The 26,558-nt window shown below is 39.1% G+C and overlaps 1 protein-coding gene across 1 annotated transcript; it reads left to right on the top strand.

Moving 5' to 3' along the window:
* Window positions 1–13,423: 13,423 nt before the first annotated feature.
* Window positions 13,424–17,368, top strand: LOC115967115 (the record flags this gene model as incomplete). Its single annotated transcript, XM_031086195.1, has 4 exons — window positions 13,424–14,690; window positions 14,811–14,939; window positions 15,762–15,943; window positions 16,340–17,368. Coding segments are annotated over exons 1-4 (2,607 nt in total), but the record flags the coding sequence as incomplete, so codon positions are not given.
* Between the last annotated feature and the right edge of the window lie 9,190 nt (window positions 17,369–26,558).

The raw sequence follows: 26,558 nt of genomic DNA, 5'->3' as shown, positions 1-26,558 counted from the left end.
AAGAAAAAAATCCTTTTTAAAATTTAAATAAAAAAACAAATAAAAAAACAACTATGATAGCCTTAGTATCTAACAAAAGTGGTGAGTGATCTGAATCTGTGATGGGTAGGAATGTGACTGTTGTCTCAAGTACATCATTCAGCCATTTTGAATTAGTGAAGGCATGCCCCCAAAAACCCAATACTCTACAAAATCCCATCTAATAGAAGGTGCAGGTCATGAACCCAATATCCATACAAACTCAGAAACAAAAATCCAACACAAGAACTCAATAACCCATAACAAATGGATAAACCCAGACCCCAAAACAACCCATTTATCCTCTAAGAAACCTTTCAACAAACATCTTCTCTACATACATTCAATAATCATCAACATATAATTAAAGAAAAGTAAAAAAAAAATAAAGAAAAACCCAAATTTTTGACAAACCCAAATCTAAAACAGACTGAGTATCAACGGTCTTAGCAGGAGGGTTTGGGTGCTTCGGCGCCGCGGCCACAGCCACTGCCACATCAGTGTACCCAGTAATGATCGCCATATGTATAAAAAGAGAGAAAAGAGCGAGAAGATCAATAGTGTCAAAAATGAATGGTGGATCGATGAAAAATGGCTTATAGTTGGTTCTAGAGTATTCCCCCAAATAACAGATTTGGACACATCTGCCGCACAGGAGTGTATACTGCCCATGAATCATGTGCTGGCAGATGTGAATACTCTAGAATCAACGACAAGCCATCAAATTCTAACTATTTAGTTAATAGACCCATTTTGAAACTATATAGCTTATTAGCAATTCGAGTTTGAGAGTCTCGATTTTGGAATCCAAAATCGAGTCTCTCAGACTCGATTTACAAACAAATTTTTTTTTTTAAAACTTTGAGTCTCAAGCGCAGCCTCACCTCACCGGATCGGATCAGATCACAGAGGGAGAAAGAGTCAGATCAGATCAGGGAGAGGGAGACTAGATCAGAGAGAGGGAGACCAGATCAGAGGCCGAGAGGGAGACCAGATCAGAGGCCGCACGACCTGGGTCGCGCGACCTGGGCAGCGCGACCTGGGTCGCGCGACCTGGGCAGCGCGACGCCGCGGCCAGGCCGTCGCGCGAGCCCCAGGCCGCGCGCCCCCTGGCCACGCGCCCCCTGGCCGCGCGACCCCTGGCCGTGCGAGTCAGGCCGCCAGGCTCGCGCTGCCTGAGGTTCGCCGCGGCCTGGGTGGATCTGATTTTTTCTGGGTTTTTTCTTCGTCGTCTTTTTTTTTTTTTTTTTTCTTCTGTATCTGATTTGAATGTATAAGCTTATAAATCGAGTCTTGCAATTGAAATATGATGAAAATCGAGTCTTAGAGACTCGATTTTGAAATCCAAAATCGACTCTCAAACTCGAATTGCTAATAAGCTAAATAGTTTCAAAATGGGTCTATTAACTAAATAGTTAGAATTTGATGGCCATTTGGCCATTTTCGCCCTTTTTCTGGGTTTCAAAACGCAGAGAGAGAAAGGGAAAAAGAGCCGCTGGCCGTGTCCAAGCTGGATATAGATGTTTAAATAAGTGTAGCGTTGGGCTGGGCTTTTTGGTGAGATAGTGGTTGATTATTAAGAAGCATGGAGTAAGCCCTTTTAACTTGATAGTGGTTGATTATTAAGAAGCATGGAGTAAGCCCTTTTAACTTGATACAGATGTGTGGTGTGTTTTGGTGAGATAGTGGTTGATTATTAAGAAGCATGGAGTAAGCCCTTTTAACTTGATATATATATAGATGTGTGGTGTGTTTTGGTGAGATAGTGGTTGATTATTAAGAAGCATGGAGTAAGCCCTTTTAACTTGATACTTGCCATTAGTGGAGAAAGGCCAAACTGGCCTATCATTTGAATCAGCTGGGTTTGTTTTAGGGATTGGAATGTTGTTGATAAGATTTGCTTCTTCTCTATTATGTATGGAGTGGATGAGGGGCATGATCCAAGTTTTGGTGGAATGATTGATGAGATCCACAACACAAGACATTAGAGGAAGGGGGGGGGGGTGTTAGGTATGGTCGTATGGGAGAGTATCTTGGTTTAAACCAGGCAGGGTGGTTGAGTGGAATATATTAGCAAGTGCATTGGCACAGCTTAGGATTTGCTTTGTTCAAAATGTTTTTCCAGGTCCAAGAGCTACATGGTTTGGGTTTATGGGTGAGGAAGTTGTCTTTAGAGCAATATTTAAAGGTGAGGGTTTTGGATAAGAGCATGTTGGGTTGTTGGAAGATTCTCCAGCATTGTTTAGTGATTAAAGCATTTTTCATGAATTTGTACTTCTTGATTCCTAACCCTCCATCAGATCTTGGTCAGACACAACTCTCACAAACTAACAAAACATCAGCAAAAGACTACCACAAATATTTTTGTGTTATTCATACATTTTTAATACTACAAAAATACCAAGCAACTCAAATCCAATTAAACAGAAGAGTGAGGCAGCCAAGTAAAAATTCTCAACTTTGTACATATTTGAATCACAAATAAAACACAAAGGAAAACGATATGAAATTGAAACCAATATAAAACTATAACAACTATCTAAGATTAACAAATTATAAAATAACTGATATTCAATTGAGAACAAATAAATAAAAATTGCGCCTTGAATCATTTCCTAAATTAAACATTTCTAAACAAAACCAATCTTTTTCCCCACAGTTCTTAACTAATGGAAAATCAAACCAAAATCACAATAAGAACAATATTTATTATACAATAAGATCCAAGTACCTACAACTACAGCACTGCAATTTGTAATTTGAAATGCACTCAGTAAATTTCTCTTTCAATTTGAAGCTAAAGTATTCAAAAACACAAATATAACCTCCCACATAGTAACAAAAGGCGAATGAAACAAAGAATGAGGAAATTCTTGTTTTTTGAAATCATAGTTAAATTACATTCTCTATATTCTTAATACATATGCCAAATCTCATATCAATCAGATATTATCTATGTGGGGGAATAAACCCAAGTCTACCCCAAAGATGTTAACTCGAGGAAGAAAAACTAAGGCATCCCTTCCACAATAAAGTGTTAGCCTGAAAACCCAGGGGATATAAGGGAGTCCATTGTCCGGAAGAAGCAAGTTGAGGATCACACTTGGGAAACTCGTGGAGCCCGTGTTCTTGATGAGGGGCGATCCTACCTGGAATGCCTATCCATTTTACAAACAAGGCCTCACTTCATTGGAACATGTCAGGAAAAATGCAGAACCCAACACAATAGTCACCTCCGCATTTAAGACTCCTTTCACCCATAGTTGTCAAAACGTGAATTGTATCGTGAATCGATTTTTGATTTTTCCGTATCGTGTATTATATTGTATTGTGAATCGTAAGATACACAAACACTTAATAAAATTTATAAAAAATTATAGATATACATATATAAATAGTATATTCATTATAATTTTTAAATATATTCAACTAATAACTAATTTATTCATTACTTATGTAATAATATTTAATAAACTAACTAAATAATCAAACTAGCATGTGTTTATAACATACACATTCAAATTGCTTAAATTCAAAAGTGATAATATATTACAAATAACCCAAAAATAATAATCTATATTCATCATATTGCCTAATCAACCCCATCTAAGTCAATCCTATTATTATGTTTATCGTTTTGTAAACTTATTTCTTCATTAAAATTTTCTTCATCGTCATTGAAATTTACTATCTCTTCTTGTTCTTTTTATTTTAATAATTGTTTTTTTAAATTATTTCTTCTTAGCATTCTAGTTTCTTGGACTCAGAATTATAGTGACAAAAATAAAAAAAATAATTATATTGTCAATTAGTATCTTATTCATAGTATAGAAACTAAACTTGTAAATATTAAAGTAAAGTGTAAGTGTATACTGTGTAGTCCAAATTTTGTAGGAGAAAGACAGGAAAAAAAAACTTATGAATATGTTATTTTATTAAGCTAAATTAAGTAACCTAATAATTTTGTGTTAAAAACAAATCTAACAACTTATTAGATTCAAATAAAAGTATAAATTTTAATTAAAAAAATACTCATTTTAAAACATGTGTCTATGTATCGTACGATACATACGATTTTACAATACGATATAATTCATATGATATGCACACTATATCGTATGATTCATGAGCACTTACGATACGCCGATATGATACGAAACTTTTTACACATGATAATTGTACGATACTGACAACTATGCTCTCACCTAATGTTAGCTGCATTAATTGCTAATTAACTGACTTGAACAGGGAGAACATTCCCAAAGTGTACCCTCATGATCACAAAATGACAAAGAAGTGTGATAATGGGACATGTATCACCTTAAAACTCCGGCTAAAGGGCAGGATAGCTGGAGGAGAAGAGAGGCTATAAAAGGAGGGGGAGAGCAACAGGAAAGAGGTTCAGAAATTTAGAGAGAGAAAAGGAGTAGAGAGAATCTATAGAGAGAATCTATAGAGAGAAAAGGGAGAGAGTTTTCATTAGTGTTCAACCTCTCTAACCCTTGTACCCACACCTCGAGAAAACCCTTTGTACATGTATAAAGTACTGATTCAATCATTCCTACCATTGATTACTTGTTTAGTTCTCCCATTGTAAATTTCACCCCCTCATTATTCATAAATTTGTTGTGTAGATCAAGAACATTCAAGAAGTTCTTTAGTTTTTGTGTTTTTTACTCTCTGGGAAATCCACTAAGCAGTAGGATTAGAAGTTAGTTGGGGTTAGGATGATGAGTCAAAGAAGGAATGGGGCTCTTGAACCTTCTCGACCGAGCATGTCAGTTGGGTCAGCTATGGGAAACAAAAGGATACATTCCAAGATAAGAAGAGAGGGTCGGGAGGAACCCCAGCGAAGTTATTGCAAGGAGGTGGTTCCCCCTTAGGGAAGGATCATCATGTACTGCAGAATTGAAGGCCTAATCATAGCAAAATTACCAACATTAATCATGGATTATCAATTACTTGATCAAAATCACCACCATAAATGGTAGAAAAGCAAACGTGAGTCTTTCACCTCCCTCTGGTATATTTCAGTTTTATAGCAAGACAAAGGTGCCTATCAAAGAACATGCTTCTTCAATCTATCCATAATAAAGTACAGCTACGGTCACATGCACATTATAACGTTCCTGCACATTATAACGTTCCTGCGATTACAAAGAGTATACAATATACAGAACCACAAAAAGGACTTCCATTACAGCTAAGTTTAGAACATTTACATGGTTACATCTTGCATATTGCATTATTGAATTTACAGTCAGTCACATATCATACAAAGCAAAAGGAAGTTTAGTTCCATTTCTGTCAAAGCCGCCTCTTACAAGCTGAACCATATGGAGTTTTAAGGCAGTAAAGGGTTGATAGACTGGCGCTTGCCCAAAACAGGAGAGGACTTACCAGAGGGAAATAAACGATCAAGGAATTCCTTGTCCTCAACAGATAGTTCCAAATTCTCTGTCCATAGCAGGTAGTCCCCTGCATCTTCCTCTAACCCCATTTGGATTATTTTGCAAAGCTTGTTCTTTTGATCCCTACTGTAAGGTAGAACTGCTTCTGAGATAGCTCGTGCAAAAGAAGCAATGAATTCTAGATCTTTCTTTGCTTCATTCCAGGTTGATTTCTTGACAAGCAGTCTCTGTGAGTTCTTCTCCCAAAGCACCATTTTTTCAATTTCTACTTCTAGCCTCCTTTTCTGCAAAGGTAATTGTAAGGCATACCGGACTGATATTGGGCATTCAGTGCCATAAACAGAGAGTTCAAGGAGAGAATTTGCAATCTTGTGTTTTTCTTCCATTGGCATTTCTGCAAAGGCCAACACCAATTTGATCAAAGCTTTCCCAATCACAGAATCTGTCTTATCAATTTTTTCACTTACAGACATGGTGCAATGTAGGTCAAACTGCACAGCTTCAGATATTTTTTGAACACCAAGACTCGTGTAAATCTCTAACAATTTATCCGGAGATGATGAACACCTTGGTGGGAACCATACAAATAGTGGCTTTTCACTAGCTTCAGTAAATGATTGTTTCAACTTCAAATCGTCAGCAATAAAAACTTCTTTAGTCACAAATTGAACTACTCTTGAAGTATTGGCTGCACTGCTGCAGGTAGCCTGTTGCACTGTCTTTTGAGGAAACTTCTAGGGTAAGAACCCCAGTTCTCCCAATTTCTGGATATTTTCCCCAGAAAGGAGCTTAACTTAGCAGTACACACTTGTGTAACCTCACAGTCGTTCCAGATATCTATATAATCAAATGATGAAAGAACTTCCCGAACCCCAAAAGCCCTTGACAGAAAAGGTAGCAATTCCTTCTCATAGTATTTATCAGGAGCATGCAGACGAGCATCAAATAGATTATCCTGGTCATGGAGTACACAGCGCCAATTTTCCACCCATTTTCCTTTACCCACTTGTTGATCGAGGATCCATAACTGAGAGGAACGTGTGTCCTGTACCTGTGGATTCCAGTTAAATTTGTATAGGAATCTGTGAATTCTCCTGACAGCAGAAGTTTGAATGTGAGACGTTAGAGCATGGGAAATAAGATTGCAAGCTTCCTCAATATCCACCTTCACCCCTATGGCTTTTAGATCTTCCTTTTCTAGAGAACTAAGGGTTACATAGAACTTCTCATCAATGAAAGGCCTATCATTTGGTGTTAAATAACATTTCCACTCTGGATTGAACATGATACATTCTTGTGGGGACCTGTAGCTCATGTGTTTTTATCCATTTTCTTCTTGTTAATTTGTTGAGTAAAATCTTAAATGTAGAGCGGTCGGAAGACTTGCAACTATTTCTGAGGGATGTGGCACATTGAAGTAGTGAGAGAGCACCCTTCGGTGCTAAAGATGCTGGTTCTCTTGGCAACTTAAGAACCCTTGTAACAAAATGAGCCCCTTCACTAAAATTAATCACAACACTGAGCATATTCAATTCACATTTATATGAGTGGATGCTGATAGAAAGCCTCATCAATGAAAGGAAGGTCCACAATCTTGGAGATTGTTCCCCATTTCTGATCTAACAAAATAGATTCTGGGACAGATTTATAGCCCTGACAATTCTTCAACCACTTCTCCCCTGACAAGCAGCGAATTATATTGTGTGATTGTGACTGCATTGTTATATTCATGCACCTGATGCAATTGAGTAAGGAGAACACATTGGCGCTGGTTAAACCACTTGAAGACAATGTTGACTTGAGTGTAAAGGAAAGAATTTTGTATGCCCCATCAAGATCTACCACCACACCGATTGCCTCAAGTTCAGCCCTGTACGAGCCAATTCTGCTTCCATAATATTCTTTATCAACAACAGGCAAAGGAACAATATTCAATAAGTGGTCCTAATTAAGACCTGGCAGAAGGGTCTCTGAAGGGCATTTGAAACCAGAACTAGTTTTCATCCAGGGTTTGTCTTTAATCTTCTGCACAAGACTATTACCTGCAAGCCCCAAATGCTGAATGCATCCAAGCAACAAAAAAACACTATTTTTTGTTAAAGTTGAAAGATCTTTTGGAAATTGAACATGCTCCGGTATTAGTTTATAAACATCTTCAAGATCAATGAGAACGCCTAGCAACTTTAGCTCCCCCTTAGAACAAGCAGCTGGTTTTGATGGTATCTTCTGTCAACAATATGTAGATCTGTAATTTGTACAAAACCATCTACCATATCAGGTATCAGATAGACAGTTCCTGGAGGAGTCAAATACCCCTGGTTTGTCTTCAACCATTTCCCTGATTTCACAGTTTTTAATAAGTCTTCATCAAGCTTATTTTGGTCATTTGAGTACTTTATAAAGCTAAGCAGCAAAATTGCAAGTGTTTTGCACATTGCTGAGGAAGCAAGATGCTTAAGGTGATTGCTGATAAGCTGATACATATCTTCAGAACCGATCCGCATGCCAATGAAAATCAACTCATCTTTGAATGATCTTATCCTGTCCATATAATACTCTTCATCAACAGCCGATAAAACCTCTAGAGTCCTCTCTATCTCCAAGAGAGTTGATATCCCAGTTCCATCACAAAGAAAGCACTGAGTTGGAGAATTAAACCTGAATATGTTTTAATCCATTTCCCGTTCTGTATGCTTTCAATGAACCTTACAGGAAATTCATAATTCTTAGTTCTCAGATTCCGGAGCTAGTCCAGAAGCAATAATGCCTCCTCACATGTTAGTTGACTAGAAGCAACTTGCAACGCCATGTCCTGAGGTATTATATCTGGAAAATCAGAAGTTTTTCCATACTTTTTGAAAATTTGCAATAGTTCATTTGCCGGAGTGCATTCTCCTGCAAATTCAGCAGCTCATATACCACCTCTAGTTCAACATACTTGCCATTATCCTCTGTAAATGGATTAGATTTAAACAGTGTTATCCATTTGCTACGGGAAGCCGGAACAAGAGTATTCTTTCACAAAATTACATTTCCACATTAATCAATAACAGGCATGGAACGCAAAATTTCAGAAATTTCTCTCTCTAATGTATTTTTTCAACCATGTATGATATATGAAATGAGAAAATGAAACTGCAAGTCTTGGGTCTTTCTTTGTTTTGAGCCAAAATTCAAGCTCTGAACAATATTTAGAAACAGTGGTGACTGCCACACCCACCTTCTTTATCAACCATTGCTTCAGGCTGTATTCCATCCCACAGCCTACCAAAGCAGCCACCAAGGTATCAGGGAAGAAAAAAAATGTCATCTGGGCAACCCATCACTTGGTTCCATTTATTTAGTCAGGCATGTTCTTGTGCTTCCCAGACAATATGGATCTTTAGACGTTCTTGTTTGATTGCTTGTAAACTAAATGACTTTATTTCTCCATTCCAAGTAATGTGTTTGAAAAGGGGTATACTATTGACACCCGTTAATGGCAAAATTTTCCAGTTTTCAGCAAGAAAGCAAAGAAGATCCACATATTCTTTTGTAGAAGCTCTACAAGTGAGGTTGCATGCTTGAATGCATTTCCCATACCAGTCATTACAAGTACCAGCAGAAGGAATTCTGAGAAAGTCAAAGGCATCATCATATTCGTTGCGGTCTACTGAATTATGCACTACAAAGTTCACCCAAGAAGAAATGCCACGGGAAAGGACACTGTGTTCTTTAATGCTAACCAGGATTTTCCTAAACTCAGGCAGGACTCTAATCATGTAAGTTGGCACGCAAAAGTGTATCTTCTCATCAACAAATGTCTCACATGGAACAATACACTCTTCCTCCAACAATGTCATGATGAATTGCCTCACTCTATTAAGTTCTTTGTATGAACACTCTAGGCAAGGCAAGAGATGAAGTACTTGACCAACAGAAAAGTATTTTTTGGACAATGTGGACTTCATAAAAGTAGTAAAAGCACTACAAAAGGAGTGAGGCACATGGTCCAAGATTCCGGAGTTCCACTTGTTTTCCAAGAGAATGATTTCTCTAGAAGATGAAAGTATGAAGTCTGTCTGTATTATAAAAGGGAAGTTGGAGACCATTGCAGTAGGTAGGAAGGCAAACACACCAGTAGAAGAAGTCCCCCGTTTCACTGGTGAGAATTGCCCACCAGATGGAAAAGCCAGAGATATCACCCATTCTTTTATATCCTTCCTTGCATCCACCATGTTATTAGCTTTTATAGGGAAAACCTGTTTCCATATATAATAAGGTCATGTGGTCTCAGTCATGTCCGCTTCCTCCTAAACTGAAAGATGGACTATGCGGCAGTCTGCACCGAGTCTCTAATGAGACAAGATTAGTCTCAGTAGAGATAGAAACTGCAGAAATAGAGTCTGCAATACAAGTTTCACTACTTCTTTCTCGTATTGACAATCACTTGATCTTGTTCAAAAAGAGCAATACTTCAGGATGAATTTCTGATAGTTGTTTCTTCACAACTTCCACTTTTTCTGGCTTTAAAGGGAGAATAATCACAGTATTTGGCAGAGCCTTGCCAGACCCATAAATGGCCTGAATGTCTGAATAACTTGGTTTTGTGGAAACCCACTCAGGGACGATGTACCCAATGGCACAATCTAGATTGGGTATTTCACTGAATCTAATTTGGTACCCATTGCTAAATACGTGCGGTAGTGCACTGACAAGAAACACACTTTTGAATCCAATTCCTGTAAGTTGCTAGAGTTGAAGTTAGAAAAACTTGCATACGTTTTCATGAGGAATATAATTAACAAAAGCAATGGGGTGTATAGTTTATAGATCAAAACTGTTAAAAATAATCCTCAAGACTTGTATAAATCTTATCACAAGTGTACCATACGTCTTAGCCATGTCAGAAAATTGACAACTAGATTAAGCCCAATATCATGACAAATGGAGATATGGTAAAACGTTGGACTATACACTTACATTAATTACCTGCCATTTCCTAGGTCCAAAGGTGACAAGTCAGAGTGTTCTGAAATCATAAGTTTGTCAGGAGGATTTCTAAGAGTGTCCTTGGCCTTTTAACTCATGAATTCTTTTGTTTTTTTTTTTTCTGAGAAACAACTCATGAATTCTAATGCTCTAAACGCATGCAATTGGTGCCATTAACTTAGGCAAGCATGTTATCTAAAGAAAGGGATTAAGTGCTTTTATACAATAATTATCTGATGTATATGGCATATGCATCATATTTCTCACAACATATGGATACCTTATCCTCAAGATACCCCTTAACTACTAGTTCAGAACAAAATGGACCCATCTGCATCTAAATTTTTCTTGAATTTCCATTTACATCCTACAAGTAAATTGAGTAATGTGGATAATAACTATTGACAGAAACCTTGAAAAGTGCAGACCCTCTCTCTGATCTATCAATGGATAAAACCAAAATCAAACTTCCGCAAGCCAAAGGGCACACAATACAAAAACCCTGTAGGCCAATACACAAACTGTAAAGTTGTGATTTACAACTATTTTGTGTTGGCTTTAATTCCATGCCAAATTTAATTGTAATTTCTTCAATCATTTTTTCCTGTATGTATGTGGGTTTCTAATTGTAAGGGATGAGTGTGAGAGAGTGTGAAGACTCAAGCTTCAAAGAATGAACAAGTGGTTTTCGCGAGTGTCTCGCGAGAAGTTGACCCACGAAAGAGCCATGTGTAAAGCACATGACTGGAAGATGAAGGGTCATACCAGGCTGGAGGTTTTCGTGAGTGTCTCGCGAGTAAGGCCAACCCATAAAGGACTCGCGAAACTCTCTATTTGGCAAAGAGTGAAGTTTTGCTTTACCAAGTCTTTACCCACACTATATATACCCTCATTACCCACAAATTGTAAGGAATGCTTTTTGGAGAGAAAACCCTAGAAAATACACTAAAGAGTTAGAGATTGTTATACTCACAATTATCTACACATTTTTTTATGGTTTTCCTTAACTCCTACCTCTCCATCTTTACATCCTTGAGAGGTTTGCTAGCCCAAACACTTACCACACTCATACCGAGTATAAAGTAAGATTTTGGTGCTACTAAGAAGCATTGGAAGGAGCCATTCATTGGCGGATGCAATCGGGCTGAATTACGGGATTCGAAAAGACAGTTGGTAGCAAGAGCTTGGAGGGCTCAAGTACATGGGATAGACTAGGCTTAGAGGGTCTTTTGCTATTCGTATATTCCAACTTTATTCTATAGTGGATCGATTTCGACTTAGAGGGTCGCGGAGAGATTTTTCACCGAGTTCTTCAGTTTCCTTTTTTATAATACGTCTCAGTGATATCTTGTATTTGCATCTCTTCTCTACTCTTAAGCATTCTTTTTATTGTTGATAATAGATGAATATGGCTTAAGGTAGTGATATCGGTTATTTGCGCTCATTTACTCTTGTTCCGCACTTAGTATTAGGGCTGTCCACAGAAAACCGGTACCCGACCCACCTGTAAAAACCGTCTGATTCAGCCCGAGTACCGGCCGACCCGACGCTGGTGACGGTCGGCGGCGGGTCTCCGCCTCCAGAACCCGTAACAGGCGGGTCGGTTGGCGGGTTTTCCCCCCCAAAATCCGAAAAACCCGAACCGACCAACGAAAACCCATAATCCGGTGAGAAACCCAGATTCCGACAAGCAAAACCCAGGTTCTGCGCAAGCAAAACCCAGATTCCGGCGTTATTTGATAATTCCGGCGAGTTTTGAGATGTATTTTGGCTAGATCTTGACTAGATCCGATGAGATTTCGCTAGATCTAGTTGAGTTCTTGGCTAGATCCGGCAAGGTTGCGCCGGATTCGCAACCTCGCCGGATCTAGTTGAGATCTTGGCTATTTTCAGCGAAAACTCAAAGGATTTGGCTGATTTTCATCATTTTCTAGCCAGATTTTCTTTATTTTCCAGATCTCGACTCCGACCGAACCCGACCGCCGCTCGTTGATGTTCCAACCCGTCCGAACCGACTTCTCTGATGGTCGGCAGCGGGTTGAAAGTTTGCCCACCCGATCTGATCGGGTCGGTTCCGGGTTGGGCACAAACCCGACCCGGACCAACCCGTGGACAGCCCTACTTAGTATAAGTTTGAGTAAAAGTTATCTGGCCGTAATTTTTATTTGGAGGTCTGAAACAAGACCTTGTGTTTTTACATGTTAATGTATATTGTATTATGGGCTTTAGGCCCAATTACCTTTCTTGTATAGCACACTTGTACTACACTTTACTTGTACCGCACACTTACGCCTCCTATATAAGGCTCTGATGTATATTCTCTTATTATGAAATACAATACACTCTTCCAGTATTTCTAACATGGTATCAGAGCCACTGCTCTGACCTTTTCTTAGCAGTCTTTTCTGTATTAGTGTTACTCCACTCTCAACATCGCTTCCGCTATCCCAACAGTCGCCGCAGCCTCTCGCCGTTGAAACTCCGACGTCTTCAGCCGTCGTCCTTGGGTTCCGGACCTGCAGCCGCTGTCGTTGAGTAGTCCAACACTGCACAGAACACTGCACGTGTCATCGCCGCCACGAATATTGCTCCGATCAAATTTCTGGAGATATCACTGTGTTCGTCTTGAACCGATCTACCAAGCGGTGAAAGCCTCGCAGTCATTAGGTGCCGCACGCGCCCTCACGCGCCGCCTGAATATTCTGCATCATAGACCCACGCGCCCCACGCGCCACACGCGCCGCCATAAGATCCAGCTGACGTCACCTGTGACGTCATCAGTGCCACGTCAGCCCTAGTTGCGTCAGCATCCAATCATCTGCTGACGTCAGCGCCACGTCATCCTGTGACGTCATCTGCTGACCGTTGACCGTTGACTGCTCGTTGACCGTTGACTTTGACTGACCGTTGACTTTGACCGTTGACTTTTCTCCAGGGTTGACTTTTGCAGTCCAGGTTCTCCTTACCCAGTTTTTCGCGTAGATTTCATTTTTGCATTCTGTTTTTGCATATTGTGTCTCTAAATGGATAAAAAGGATATTTTTCTTCCTCGCCCCATCAATACTGTATTGGAGGGGAACAAGAATTACTTATCTTGGTCTCAAGCTATGCGCAGTTTTCTTAAGGGTCGTATGCTCTGGCATTACTGTACTGGTGCAGTCGCTATTCCTGTCAAAGGAGCTAGTGAAGAAGATACTGTCTTTCTTGGTCGTATGATTGAATGGGATAGTCACAACCACATGATCCTCACATGGATTCGGAACACTTCCATTCCTTCCATTTCCAACCTGTTGGGCAGCTATGATGATGCCAAGTCAGCGTGGGATATGTTGGCCAAAAGGTACTCCACTACTCATGGCTCTATGAAATATCAGTTAGTGGTTGAATTGCATCAACTCAGACAGGAACCAGGGCAATCCATCAATGACTACTATGATCAGCTTCGCTTCATTTGGGACCAAATTGACCTTTCTGATCCAACTTGGGCATGTTCAAAGGATGCTCAACAATATGCTTCCATCAGAGATGAATTTCGCCTCTATGAATTCCTGATGTCCCTTCACAAGGACTTTGAGCCCATTCGAGGCCAGCTACTAAATCGCAGTCCTGCTCCCTCTCTTGATACTGCTGTGAATGAGTTGGTTAGAGAAGAAGCTCGTCTTGCAACCCTTCAAGCTCAGAATAAGCTCAATGTTTTAGCTATTACACCTTCTGCTCCACCCTTAGAGCAACCTCAACAATCAGGTGAGTCCTCTGGCTCTAGCAATCGTCGCAAGCAGACCTACAAAAAGTTCTGCAACTATTGCAAGCGTCCTGGCCACACCATTGAGACTTGTTATCGTCGCAGCAAATCTACTGCTGCTGTTGCTAATACTGAGCCTACTCCGCCGATGGCTTCCATTTCAGCTGAGTCCCAGTCTTCTGGATCCACTATCAACCTCTCTCCCACTGAACTACAGGAGATCATAGCTCAAGCTGTTCGTATGGCTGGTAATGCATCTCTTTCCACTGCTCTCTCTGTTCTGCCCGGTAAGTCTCAAACTTGGCTCTTTGACTCTGCCTGTTGCAATCACATGACACCTCACTCCTCCTTATTCTCCAAACTTGACCCTGCACTAAATATTCATATAGCTGATGGTTCCACCATGCATGGGAATAGTCTAGGTTTTGTTTCGACCTCCAACCTTTCTGTTCCTGGAGTCTTCCATGTACCTGACCTATCCTATAATTTGTGCTCTGTGGGACAATTAGCTGAACTAGGTTATCGCCTTATTTTTGACTATTCTGGGTGTATTGTGCAGGATCCGAGGACGGGACAAGAGCTTGGGACCGGCCCTAGAGTTGGGCGTATGTTTCCCGTGGACAATCTTCATCTTCCACCTGTTGCTCCTGTTTCTGTTGCTGCTGCAGCTGCTGCAGTTTCTTCCTTACCATCTCTTGCACTTTGGCATTCTCGTCTTGGTCATGCTTCATCTTCTCGGGTACAACAGTTAGCTTCTAGGGGTCTGTTGGGTTCTGTGTCCAAAGACAATTTTGATTGTACTTCATGTCAGTTAGGAAAACAACCAGCTTTGTCTTTTAATAACAGTGAATCCATTGCTAATAGTATTTTTGAGTTAATTCATTCTGATGTTTGGGGACCTTCTCCTGTTGCTAGTATTGGTGGATCTCGATATTTTGTTGTCTTTATTGATGATTATTCTCGTTATAGTTGGATATTTCCTATGAAATCTCGTTCTGAAATTTTACCAATATACAGCAACTTTGCCAAAATGGTTGAAACCCAATTCTCCAAACGTATCAAAACTTTTCGTTCTGATAATGCTCTTGAATATACTCAATATGCGTTTCAAGCTTTGTTACATTCCTATGGCACTGTGCATCATCTAACTTGTCCAGGTACCTCTCAGCAAAATGGTCGAGCCGAAAGAAAACTTCGTCATATTCTTGACACTGTTCGTGCCCTTCTTCTTTCTGCCAAAGTTCCTGCTCCATTTTGGGGTGAAGCTGCTCTTAATGCTGTTCATGCGATTAATCGCATTCCAAGTGCTGTCATCCATAATCAGACTCCGTATGAGCGTCTCTTTGGGTCACCTCCTGAGTATCATCACCTTCGATCCTTTGGATCTGCTTGTTTCGTTCTTCTTCAGCCTCATGAACACAACAAACTTGAGCCTCGATCTAGACTTTGTTGTTTCCTTGGTTATGGGGAAACTCAAAAAGGGTATAGGTGTTATGATCCTGTCTCTCATCGTCTTCGTGTTTCTCGTAATGTTATCTTTTGGGAACATCGATTGTTTGTTGAACTCTCTCACTTTCGTTCTTCCCTAACTACCTCCTCTGTTTTAGAAATTTTTCCAGATGAGTCTCTTGTTCCTTCTACAAATACTTTAGACCCTTCTCCAGATATTTTTGATACTCCTCCTAGACAGGTTGAAGATGAACAGGTTGATGACGAGCTACCCCACCTAGAGCCTGGGTCCCCTGCCCCTGCTCCGCCTGAAGATCCTCCACAAGACATTCCACATCGCCACTCAACCCGGGTAAGATCCATTCCTACACATTTACTTGACTATCATTGTTACACTGCCCTTGCTACACTTCACGAGCCTCAAACCTATCGTGAGGCCTCCACTGACCCTTTATGGCAGATTGCAATGAAAGAGGAACTTGATGCATTAACCAAAAACCATACCTGGGATCTGGTCCCTCTCCCTCCTGGACAGTCTGTGGTTGGTTGTAAGTGGATCTATAAGATCAAGACTCGCTCTGATGGGTCCATTGAGCGCTACAAGGCTCGTCTTGTTGCAAAGGGTTTTACACAGGAGTATGGGATTGATTATGAAGAGACCTTTGCTCCAGTTGCTCGTATCTCATCTGTTCGTGCCCTCTTAGCTGTTGCTGCTGCTAGTAAATGGGATCTTTTTCAGATGGATGTTAAAAATGCTTTCCTTAATGGGGATTTGAGTGAAGCAGTCTATATGCAACCTCCTCCTGGTCTCTCTGTTGACTCAAACAAGGTTTGTCATCTTCGACGTGCACTTTATGGTCTTAAACAAGCTCCACGAGCTTGGTTTGCCAAGTTCAGCTCCACTATCTTTCGCTTGGGTTACACTGCTAGTCCGTATGATTCTGCCTTATTTCTTCGTCGTACTGATAAAGGCACCATTTTGCTTCTTCTATATGTGGATGATATGATCATAACTGGTGATGACCTCAGTGGCATTCAAGAACTCAAGGATTTTCTCAGTCAGCAATTTGAGATGAAAGATCTTGGACATCTCAGTTATTTCTTGGGTCTTGAAATTACTCATTCCACAGATGGTCTTTATATTACTCAAGCCAAGTATGCTTCTGACCTTTTATCTCGAGCTGGACTTACTGACAGCAAGACTGTTGACACTCCGGTTGAACTTAATGCGCATTTGACACCCTCGGGGGGGAAACCATTGTCTAATCCTTCTCTTTACAGACGATTGGTTGGCAGCCTAGTTTATCTCACAGTTACTCGTCCAGACATCTCCTATGCTGTTCATCAGGTGAGCCAGTATCTGTCTGCTCCACGATCTACTCACTATGCTGCTGTTCTGCGCATTCTTCGATACCTGAAGGGCACTCTCTTCCATGGCCTTTTCTACTCAGCTCAGTCTCCTCTTGTACTTCGTGCATTTTCTGATGCTGATTGGGCAGGGGATCCCACTGATCGCAGGTCCACTACAGGTTATTGCTTTCTCCTTGGTTCTTCTTTAATTTCTTGGCGAAGTAAGAAACAAACCTTTGTGGCCCGCTCCAGTACTGAAGCAGAATATCGTGCCCTTGCTGATACCACATCTGAGCTCCTTTGGCTACGATGGCTTCTTAAGGATTTAGGTGTGTCCACATCCTCTGCTACTCCCCTTTATTGTGACAACCAGAGTGCCATTCATATTGCTCACAATGATGTCTTTCATGAACGGACTAAACACATCGAGATTGATTGTCATTTTATCCGTTATCATCTTGTCCATGGTGCTCTCAAGCTCTTCTCCGTCTCCTCCAAAGATCAACTTGCAGATATCTTCACCAAGTCACTTCCTAAGGGACGCACTCGTGATTTGGCTGACAACCTCAAGCTGGTCTCACATCCACCTTGAGTTTGAGGGGGGCTGTTAATGTATATTGTATTATGGGCTTTAGGCCCAATTACCTTTCTTGTATAGCACACTTGTACTACACTTTACTTGTACCGCACACTTACGCCTCCTATATAAGGCTCTGATGTATATTCTCTTATTATGAAATACAATACACTCTTCCAGTATTTCTAACATTACACAAATCTGAGCTTTCACAAACTAACTAGTAACTACACATATCAAACAAACATTCTCAAATGAACAATTGATGTACAAGCAAAAAACCAAAAAACTTTCACATGCATGAATATATTTGCAACACAAAAAATTCTCAAACCGTCAAATACGAATCTTTCAATTAATATTAGCATCAACAAATTTGCTCCTGAAATATTCATGGAAATTTTCGAGCATTTATAGAAAATATGTTTTACCTTTTCGTCTGCAAAGCCTTGGTGCCTCTGACCCTTCTTGGTGGATCTTCCAATGCCACAAAGTGAGTCGATGTTTCGTTTAGAGAACCCAACTTCATTGTTAAACACCAAAAGAGTAGATGGTGCAACAATTCCTGTTATATCAGCGGTTGTCAGTACAAACTCCAGAGTCGGCTTCACACATGCTAAATACTTGTCGTCTTCTGCGTTCTAATCCACCCAACACAAAGAAACCCAAAAATTCCAAACATGCTATCATCAGAATAAAACTACTTTTATAACATATAACAAACTTAATTCTTCAGAGAGAGAGAGAGAGAGAGAGAGACCTGAATGAGCTCCATAAGGAAATGGACATCTTTGGTATAGAGCTCGGAGGAGAGGTTGGCCACAAAATTTTGAAGATCTTCGGTTAAAGGGTTTGGACACCTTTCACCGATTGATAATTTTTGTTCCTTATATCCTCTATATGCAGCTTTGCTTCTATGGCCTCACTGTTTTGGCTACTAGTGCGCATATAGGTATTCATCCGGCTTCTCTAAATTGCTGACAGAAACATTCATACCGTTACAACACATTCTCAGAAAACCAGATAACAAAAGCTGAACTGAACTGAAGTACTGAGAACTTACCGGTTACAAAAAAGAGAAGAAGGATCGATGAATTATAAAGTAAAACCTATGGCCTCACTCTTTTGGTGAACATGGCTGGCTTAGGCTACCCATTCGGTGCTAACAAATACTTTTGCATTCCATTACCAGTCTCCAAAGCTCATCAAAGAAGAAACAGAGAAACTAAAGCTTAAGCTGAACGCTGAAACTGACCACTTTGACCAGTTTCCAAAACAAAAGATCTAGGAAGAAGTAAAAAGTGACTTGATGACACTGGAGATTTTCGTCAGAATCAGCAGATTTTGATACGACAGTTTGATGGACAATGAGACTTGGGTTCGGTCTAAAAAGCTTGGAATATGGTTTATTTGGGCTGGGCTGCTCTCAATTCGATTGCATCCTTCTAAAATAACATTTGTCACAAAAATTACAACTTTTAATGCTAGTCTTTTTTAGTAAGGCTGCGTTTGGTTCGTGTAAAAGCATTTTCGAAAAATAGATATTTTTCGAAAATGCTATTTTCCAGAAAAGAAAATATTTTCATGTGTTTGGTTGTATTTCAAAAAAATTTTCGGAAAATATTTTCTGATGTTTGATTGTGTTCTTGAAAATACCATAGAAAATACATTTTCTACTTGTTGTTCACATTTTCTCGGTTACCAAACGAATACATTCCTCAAATCACAAACAAAGCCTAGAAAAAAATCATCAAATCCAGACAAACGAAGGCGAGATCACGATCGGTGAGATCGCGATCTCGATCGGCGCGATCGGAGCTTTGCGCGATCACGATCAAAGCTTCGCGCGATCGCGATCACGATCGACGCCGATCGGAGCTTTGCGCGATCACGATCGGTGAGATCGCGATCTCGATCGGCGCAATCGGAGCTTTGCGCGATCACGATCGAAGCTTCGCGCGATCGCGATCGCGATCGACGCTTCAAGCGATCGCGCGACGTCGCGCGATCACGATCGACGCCGATCGGCGCGGTGTCTGGATCGGTCTCTCTCTCTCTCACTGCGAACAATCTCTCTCTCTCGCTGCGTTTGGTCTTGTGTTTCAGGTGTTTTGGCTGAGTGTGTTGCTCTCACAGCTACGGAAATCATTTGAAGGTAAAACAAGTATGTAAAATGATTTCCGGGTCAACAAGTGTAAATTTTGGTCAAACGGAAATGATTTTCCGGAAAATCTATTTTCCGTAGCTGCCAAACACGTGGATTTTACGGAAAATAATTTCCGGAAATGATTTTCAGTCAATTCAAACACAGCCTAAGTTCCGTGTTACTTGTTTACAACTTTTGTTAAGTGATAAGCAATGAATAATAAGTAGTAAATAAAATAGTAAATTTATAATTTCATTATTTATGAGTTGTCATGTAATAAAATTACGTTAAAATTATAAAAAAGTTTATGACACTAAACTTAATTTATTCTCTTGGATTGAACTTGTTTGAAATTCATGCAGTACAGTGGTCATTGTTGCATGGTATAGTGTTTGATTTCCCCAGTTGGACCAGTTCATTCGTTTTTGTTTTTTCAATAATAAAATATTTTTTTCTTTATTTTTTTTAATAAAAAATATTATTTCCTTTACGGTTACGTTTATGTATATATAGATATATATTAGGCTTTTAAATCATTAAATCAAACCCACAAACGTGATTCCATACTATTTTCAAAGTATGAAATATTTATTTTATTGTGTAGTCATTCAGCAAGGAAAATAGTAATAATTAAGATTAAGAAAAGAAAAAAGATTACAAGAAGTGTGTACATTTAAGAATTTGACATGCCGCTGGATAAGCCAATCAGAATAGGAGCACAGAAGGGGATAAAGTATGGGTGGCCTTTCAATATGAACGCTTATTGGGCCTTTGTTTTAACTGTGGGCTATTAGGACATGAAGCAAAGGTATGCAAGAGTGTAGGGTACAAGGAGAGTGGAGAGAGTCCGTACGGAGATTGGTTGAGAGCAGGATTTCGCAAGCCAAGGGTCGCAACTCGACATCAAACACCTAGCCCATCACGAAGGAATATGGATGAGGCTGATGGCAGCAATGATAGGTATGGTAGAAGCCAGTCGTCTCTGCCAACAATTTGTTCAGAACCAGGGACTTCAACTAGCAATCCCGTTGATGATGCTGCGGTTAAGGAATATGGAGAGCAGCAGTTGACAATTTTTACGGGGGCAGCAACAGTTGACAATTTTCATGGGAATGGATCACAATCTCCTACTCCTTTAGTGGATGTAGTTAAAAATCCTGAAATTATGGTTAATTTTGATGAGGGTGGGTTACACCATAATCCTGAAATTTTGGGTGATAGTTGGTTTAGTGTGCCTATCTAGTTTGGATGAAACTATGCCTCTTGTCAATGAAGCCCAAGGTGACACAGTGTTAGGAGTTTTACAAGTTGCTGATGATGGCATGAGGAATTAGAGTGCTTGGACAACATCAGGCCAGTCACATGGCTCAATGTTTTCTCAAGACACCAATGGCTCCTCATGCTTATCTAGTGAAGCTCCTAATTGCTCTTTGAGGGGGACAAGCCCGGTCTCCCTGCTGGATTCAGATTGATGAGCATGATGAGGGGCAGCATGTGGAGGCACCCCACATGATGCCCCAAGGCCATGGCAGAGGAGGGTCATGGTGGGCAAAGACAGATTTTGATGATGGGCAGCAGTAGGTGGTGCTGACCCTATGTGTTAGTGCATGGCATGGTAGCTTGGTTAATGGTTGCTTTATATGTGGGCTTGGTGGCTTGGGTGCAAGGTAGTGCTGGGCTGCTGTGATGATGATATGCTGTACAAGACATTGGGCTAGTTGGTGTTGGCTAAATGCATAGACTTGTGTGAGTGGGCTAATGGCAGTTACTTGGTGTGCTACAGATGGACATGTTATGTGGGCTGTGATGTTGATGAGAAGGGCTTGGGCAAAGGGCTAAGGCTTCTAAAACGTGGTGGAACTATTATGTGTGGGCTGCTGGAACATGTGTAGAAGCCCCATGATGATGTGTTGAGTTTGGGCTGGTATGTGCAGAGTATACAGCAGTAGTTATCGGCAGTTACCAAACAGTTCCTGACTTTGTGGATGTTCAGACTTGCTGTGTAGGGGCTGGAAACGTGGAAAACAAGCCAAGACAGCATCAGGTGAAGGTGTCCTAAGTTAGACCACATGTGGCAGCAAGTCCTGGACAAGGGGCAGTTACTTGGCAGTAACTGCTGTGACAGTTAATTCTGTATATTTATCCTAGGCTGTTGGGGCTGTCAACAGCAGAGTGTATTATATTTGCTTAGAGAATTTCGTGTGTATTCTCCAGGCTTCCTTTGTACTTGAAATTGAGTAATAAAGGTTGGGGTTGGTGCCCTGTAAATACTGTGTGTGTGTGTGTGTGCATTCCCTTGATAAATCTGTTCTAAGTTTTCCTGCAATGTGTGAGTGTGGAGTGTTGGCTGAGACTAAGTCAGTGGGTTTAGTGCCATCACAGGTAGAAAATTTAAGAGAAAAATTGACCTTGTGACACACGGCAATAAAGAGTTTGTCACGTGACAAACAACAAAGATGCAAGCCCAAAGCACATACGTGGAGGAAAATTAAAAAGAAACCCATGTCTGTGGTAGACTATGTTGTTGGTGAGGTGGGATAGAAAAGAAAAAATAAATTGAAGACCGATGTTGGAGAGGGAATTGGAGATCAAAAACGATCAAAGATTCATTATGAAATTTCAACAAGCAAAATAGTAGAGGCTCTATCCCAGTCCTGCCGAGAACAATGAATATTTTAAGTTGGAACTGTCGGGGACTTGAGAACCTCTGTGTAGGCACCGTTCTCTCTCACTTGATGAGGGAAAAAGCTCTAAAAATTTTGTTTTCGATGGAAATAAAACAAACAGTAGAAGTGTTTTAATAAAACAAAGATTACCATTCGATGCTTGCAAGTTGATTTACATTACCATTCGATGCTTGCAGTCCCATATGTTTGAAGAGTAGGTGATTTAGCCATGTTGTGGAAGGAAGATATTAATCTGCATGTTCAAACATATTCTTTCAATCATATTGATGCACATGTTATGACTAACCCAAATTCACCATGGAGAATCATGGGTTTTTTATGGGCATCCAGAGGAACATCGCAAACATGAATCTTGGGGATATTTACGACATCTACATTCTAGAGTTTCATTGCCATGGTAATGTATTGGTGATTATAATGAAATTCTAACCTCTGATGAGAAACAAGGGTAAATTCCAAAGCCAAGCCGATTAATGGAGAATTTTCGGAGTATTATATAGTGTGGGCCGTGGCTTAGTTGACCTTGGTTACCATGGTAATAAATTCACATGGAGGAATGGCCGGCATGGAGAAGCTTTTGTTTAAGAAAGGCTAGACAGAGCATGTGCTACAATTGAGTGGAGGACTTTGTTCTCAAGAATTTGTCCCATACCACTTGCATAATGTACTAGTTTGGGTCAATTTTAAGGCGTTGTTGGAAATAATTTTATAATTTGTGGTTTTTTTATTAATAGATTATTGATGCAATTTATTCTGACTAGTTGCTAAGACGCTAATTCATGCGTTACATCAGAAAGCCTATTGAGTATAGGAAAATATATTTAAACAATTCTTTGTTTTTGTTTTTTGTTTTTTGTTTTTTTTTTTAATTGTAGATTAGAATTTCAATCTAAAACATTCCTAGACTCAATCTATAACATGCAATTAAAAGTTACTATATCTTTTGAGTGGAGTCTGTGATGTGCATCGTGTGCCTTTGTATTAAAACCAATTTCTCTCCTCTTTGTGTGTGTTTGTTTCTCAACCCAAAAAAAAAAAAAAAAAAAAAAAAAATCTGAAACATGCAATTACTAAATGGAAATATGGATTAAACAAAAGCTTTAATAAATAAACATATTAATTAAAATGACAATTTGTAATAAATAAAAGACATGACCAATAAACGACCATAATCAAAGCACTTTCCTTAGCAATTGAATTTTGTAATTTAAGATGATTGTTAATTATTTACTACAATGCAAAATATATGAAAACATGACACTAATTTGTTTTTTTTTTTTTTTTCTTTAACTTTTTTCACATCCACATGTTTTTAACTTATCTTAACTCCTTTCCATCCTTATCAAGAAACTCATAGATCTTCATCTCTCACTCTCTCTCAGCAAAACATTTTTAGTTTCAGTTAAATAAGTTATTCCCAAACAGACTCTAAGTAACAGAGATAAGTTTTTTTTTTTTTTTTTTTTTTTTTGCTTTTTCATCAACGCCGTTGCTATTCTTCGCTCTTTCTCCAGCACCACACCTTCTTTGCACACTAAACCACCCCATTAAGGACGGTTCTCTTCTCTTCTTCTTCTTCTTCTTCTTTATTTTCTTTTTCTTTTTTTGAAAAACAAATTGCAAAGAGGATTATGAAAAATACCAAATAGAAGTTGAGAAATATAAATGAACTTTTATATATATATATATATATTATATCGTATTATTGTACTTGTTAGTTTAACATAAGGGCTTAAAAAAAAAAAAAACCAAAGCAAAAACAAATTGTAGAGAGGATTATGATGTGAGAGAAGAAAGAGTTTTTATTTTATTTTATCAGATTTTAGTTTTAGTTTTTAGAAGAAGAATCAGGTTTTGTTTTTGGGGGAGAAAGAGAGTATTTTTTTTTTAATATTTGCTTATGTGAAAAAATGTGAGAGCTCCAAATCCTACAAGATAAGCTTTAAGAAAGTGAAAAAAAAAAAAAAAAAAAAAAAAAAAAACAAAGATTTCAATTTTATAGTATATATAAATTATTAGACCGTAAAAGTAATAACTTCACTACTTCATTTTGTTAATGGTCAAATCAAATTATCAAGAAGATTATGTATTTCAAAAATTCTTATTTAATATTTATAGGAGATATGAGGTTTGAACTTTGTTTACACAAAATAAATTGGCGTTTTTTCCTGATAATAAAAAACAATAATCATGAATATAAAAAAATATATATATATTAATTGTTGTATTTTTTTTATTCATATTTAAATTTTAATAAAAAGGCTTGAAAACACATCTGCTTGTATTAGATTAGCAAGGCCTAATCTTGTCAAATCCAAAACATGCTTCTTCAAGATTAATCTATCAATAATAAAGTACAGCTACAGTTACAGGCACATTATGTCGTATTGTCGTTCCTGCCATTACAAGACAACAGTCGTAGAGTATTCAATATGCAGAACCACCAAAAGGACTTCTTCCATTACAGCGAAGTTGAGAATTTGAAGTCTGTCAACGCGGCCTCTTACAAGCCCAACCTTTTGGAATTGAAGGCAGGTTGACAGACTTGCGCTTACCCAAAACGATCAAGGAATTCCTAGAGGGAAATGAACGATCAAGGAATTCCTTATCCTCAAAAGATAGTTCCAAATTCTGTGTCCATAGCAGGGAGTCCACTGCATCTTCCTCTAACCCAAGTGCCATGCCCATTTGGATTATTCTGCAAAGCATGTCCATTTGATCCCTACTGTTAGATAGAACTGTTTCCGAGATAGCTTGTGCAAAAGAAGCAATGAATTGAATTCTACATCTTTCTTCCATTTATTCCAGGTTGATTTCTTGACAAACAGTCTCTGTGATTTCTTCTCCCAAAGCACCTTTTTTTTAATTTCTACTTCTAACCTCCTTTTCTGCAAAGGTAACTGTAAGGCATGCTGGACTGATATTTCTTCAGTGCCATAGACTGGAAGTTCCAGGAGAGATTTTGCAGTCTTGTGTTTTTCTTCCATTGGCATATTTGCATGGGCCAACACCAATTTGATCAAACCTTTCCCAATTAGGGAATCTGTCTTCTCAATTTTTTTACTCGCAGAAATAGTACAATGTAGGTCAAACTGCACAGCTTCAGATATTTTTCGAACACCAAGACTAGTGTAAATCTCTAACAATTTAGCTAGAGAAGATGAATTCAATAGTGGTAACCACAGAAACGGTGGTTTTTCACTAGCTTTAGTGAATGCCTCTTTTAAGTGCAAGTGGTCAGCTATAAAAAGTTCTTTCATCACAAACTGAATAACTCCAGAAGTATTGGCTGCAGGTAGCATTTTAAATTTTACCAGTCAAAGAAACTATTTTACTTTCCCCAGTCTGTCCCAACTGATTTTCAGACTCTGAGAAGCCATGGCTACATTTTGAGAAATGATAACCCATATCAGAAAGAGAATGTATGGAAATGGAAGTGTGATATACTGATAGAAGGTAGGATTAACCTTTAAAGAAGAAAGCATTTCAGACAAGAAATGCGTGAAAGATTCAATTTCTATTCTCCCCTGTTTGCTCGTTGACTTCAGTTTAAATGCTTGCGCAACAAGTTCATCAACCTGCCATTTCATGCATAATTTAGCAACCAAAAAAAAAAGGTCTGGGAAAAAAAAAACCCATGTAAGAGAAACAATGACAAAACGACAATAATGATCAATCACAGAAAAATAAAAGCTAATGGTGTATAGGCATAAACTAGTTTAATGATAATAAGTGGCTCACGGCATAGTAAAAGAAGTACAAATATGCATATTCATATCTGCTGGAGAAAAGTTTTGAAACTTCTTCAAAACTAGAAAAAACAGTTACTTCCTTAACCACTTCTCCAAGGTCAATATAGATTGGGATATGAAAGTTTGAACCTAAACCACTACAAACATATTCTCACAACATTCCACTTTTTTCATGTCAACACCTTTGGCAGTGCCACATGTTGATGTCATGCTAAAACCCAAGTTCTAGTAAAAATATGCATCCAAAGAAGTTTTGCACAAAAGTTTCAATAAAATGTAAATTCAATACAATGAATAACGAGCACATCTGTATCCAACCGATCTCCTTCCCCCAATAATAGTTTGCTTCTAAAATGAAGAAATGTTGCTGGACAGAAAAAAGTGAAGATTGTCAAAAGATGACCAATTTACTATTCAAGTTGTCCTCATGCGCCCACGGCCCAACCTTCCAGGTT

Source organism: Quercus lobata, chromosome 11, assembly GCF_001633185.2.
Source record: "Quercus lobata isolate SW786 chromosome 11, ValleyOak3.0 Primary Assembly, whole genome shotgun sequence".
In the NCBI taxonomy this organism is placed as follows: Eukaryota; Viridiplantae; Streptophyta; class Magnoliopsida; order Fagales; family Fagaceae; genus Quercus; species Quercus lobata.
This window is presented reverse-complemented; position numbering and strand designations above follow the sequence as displayed.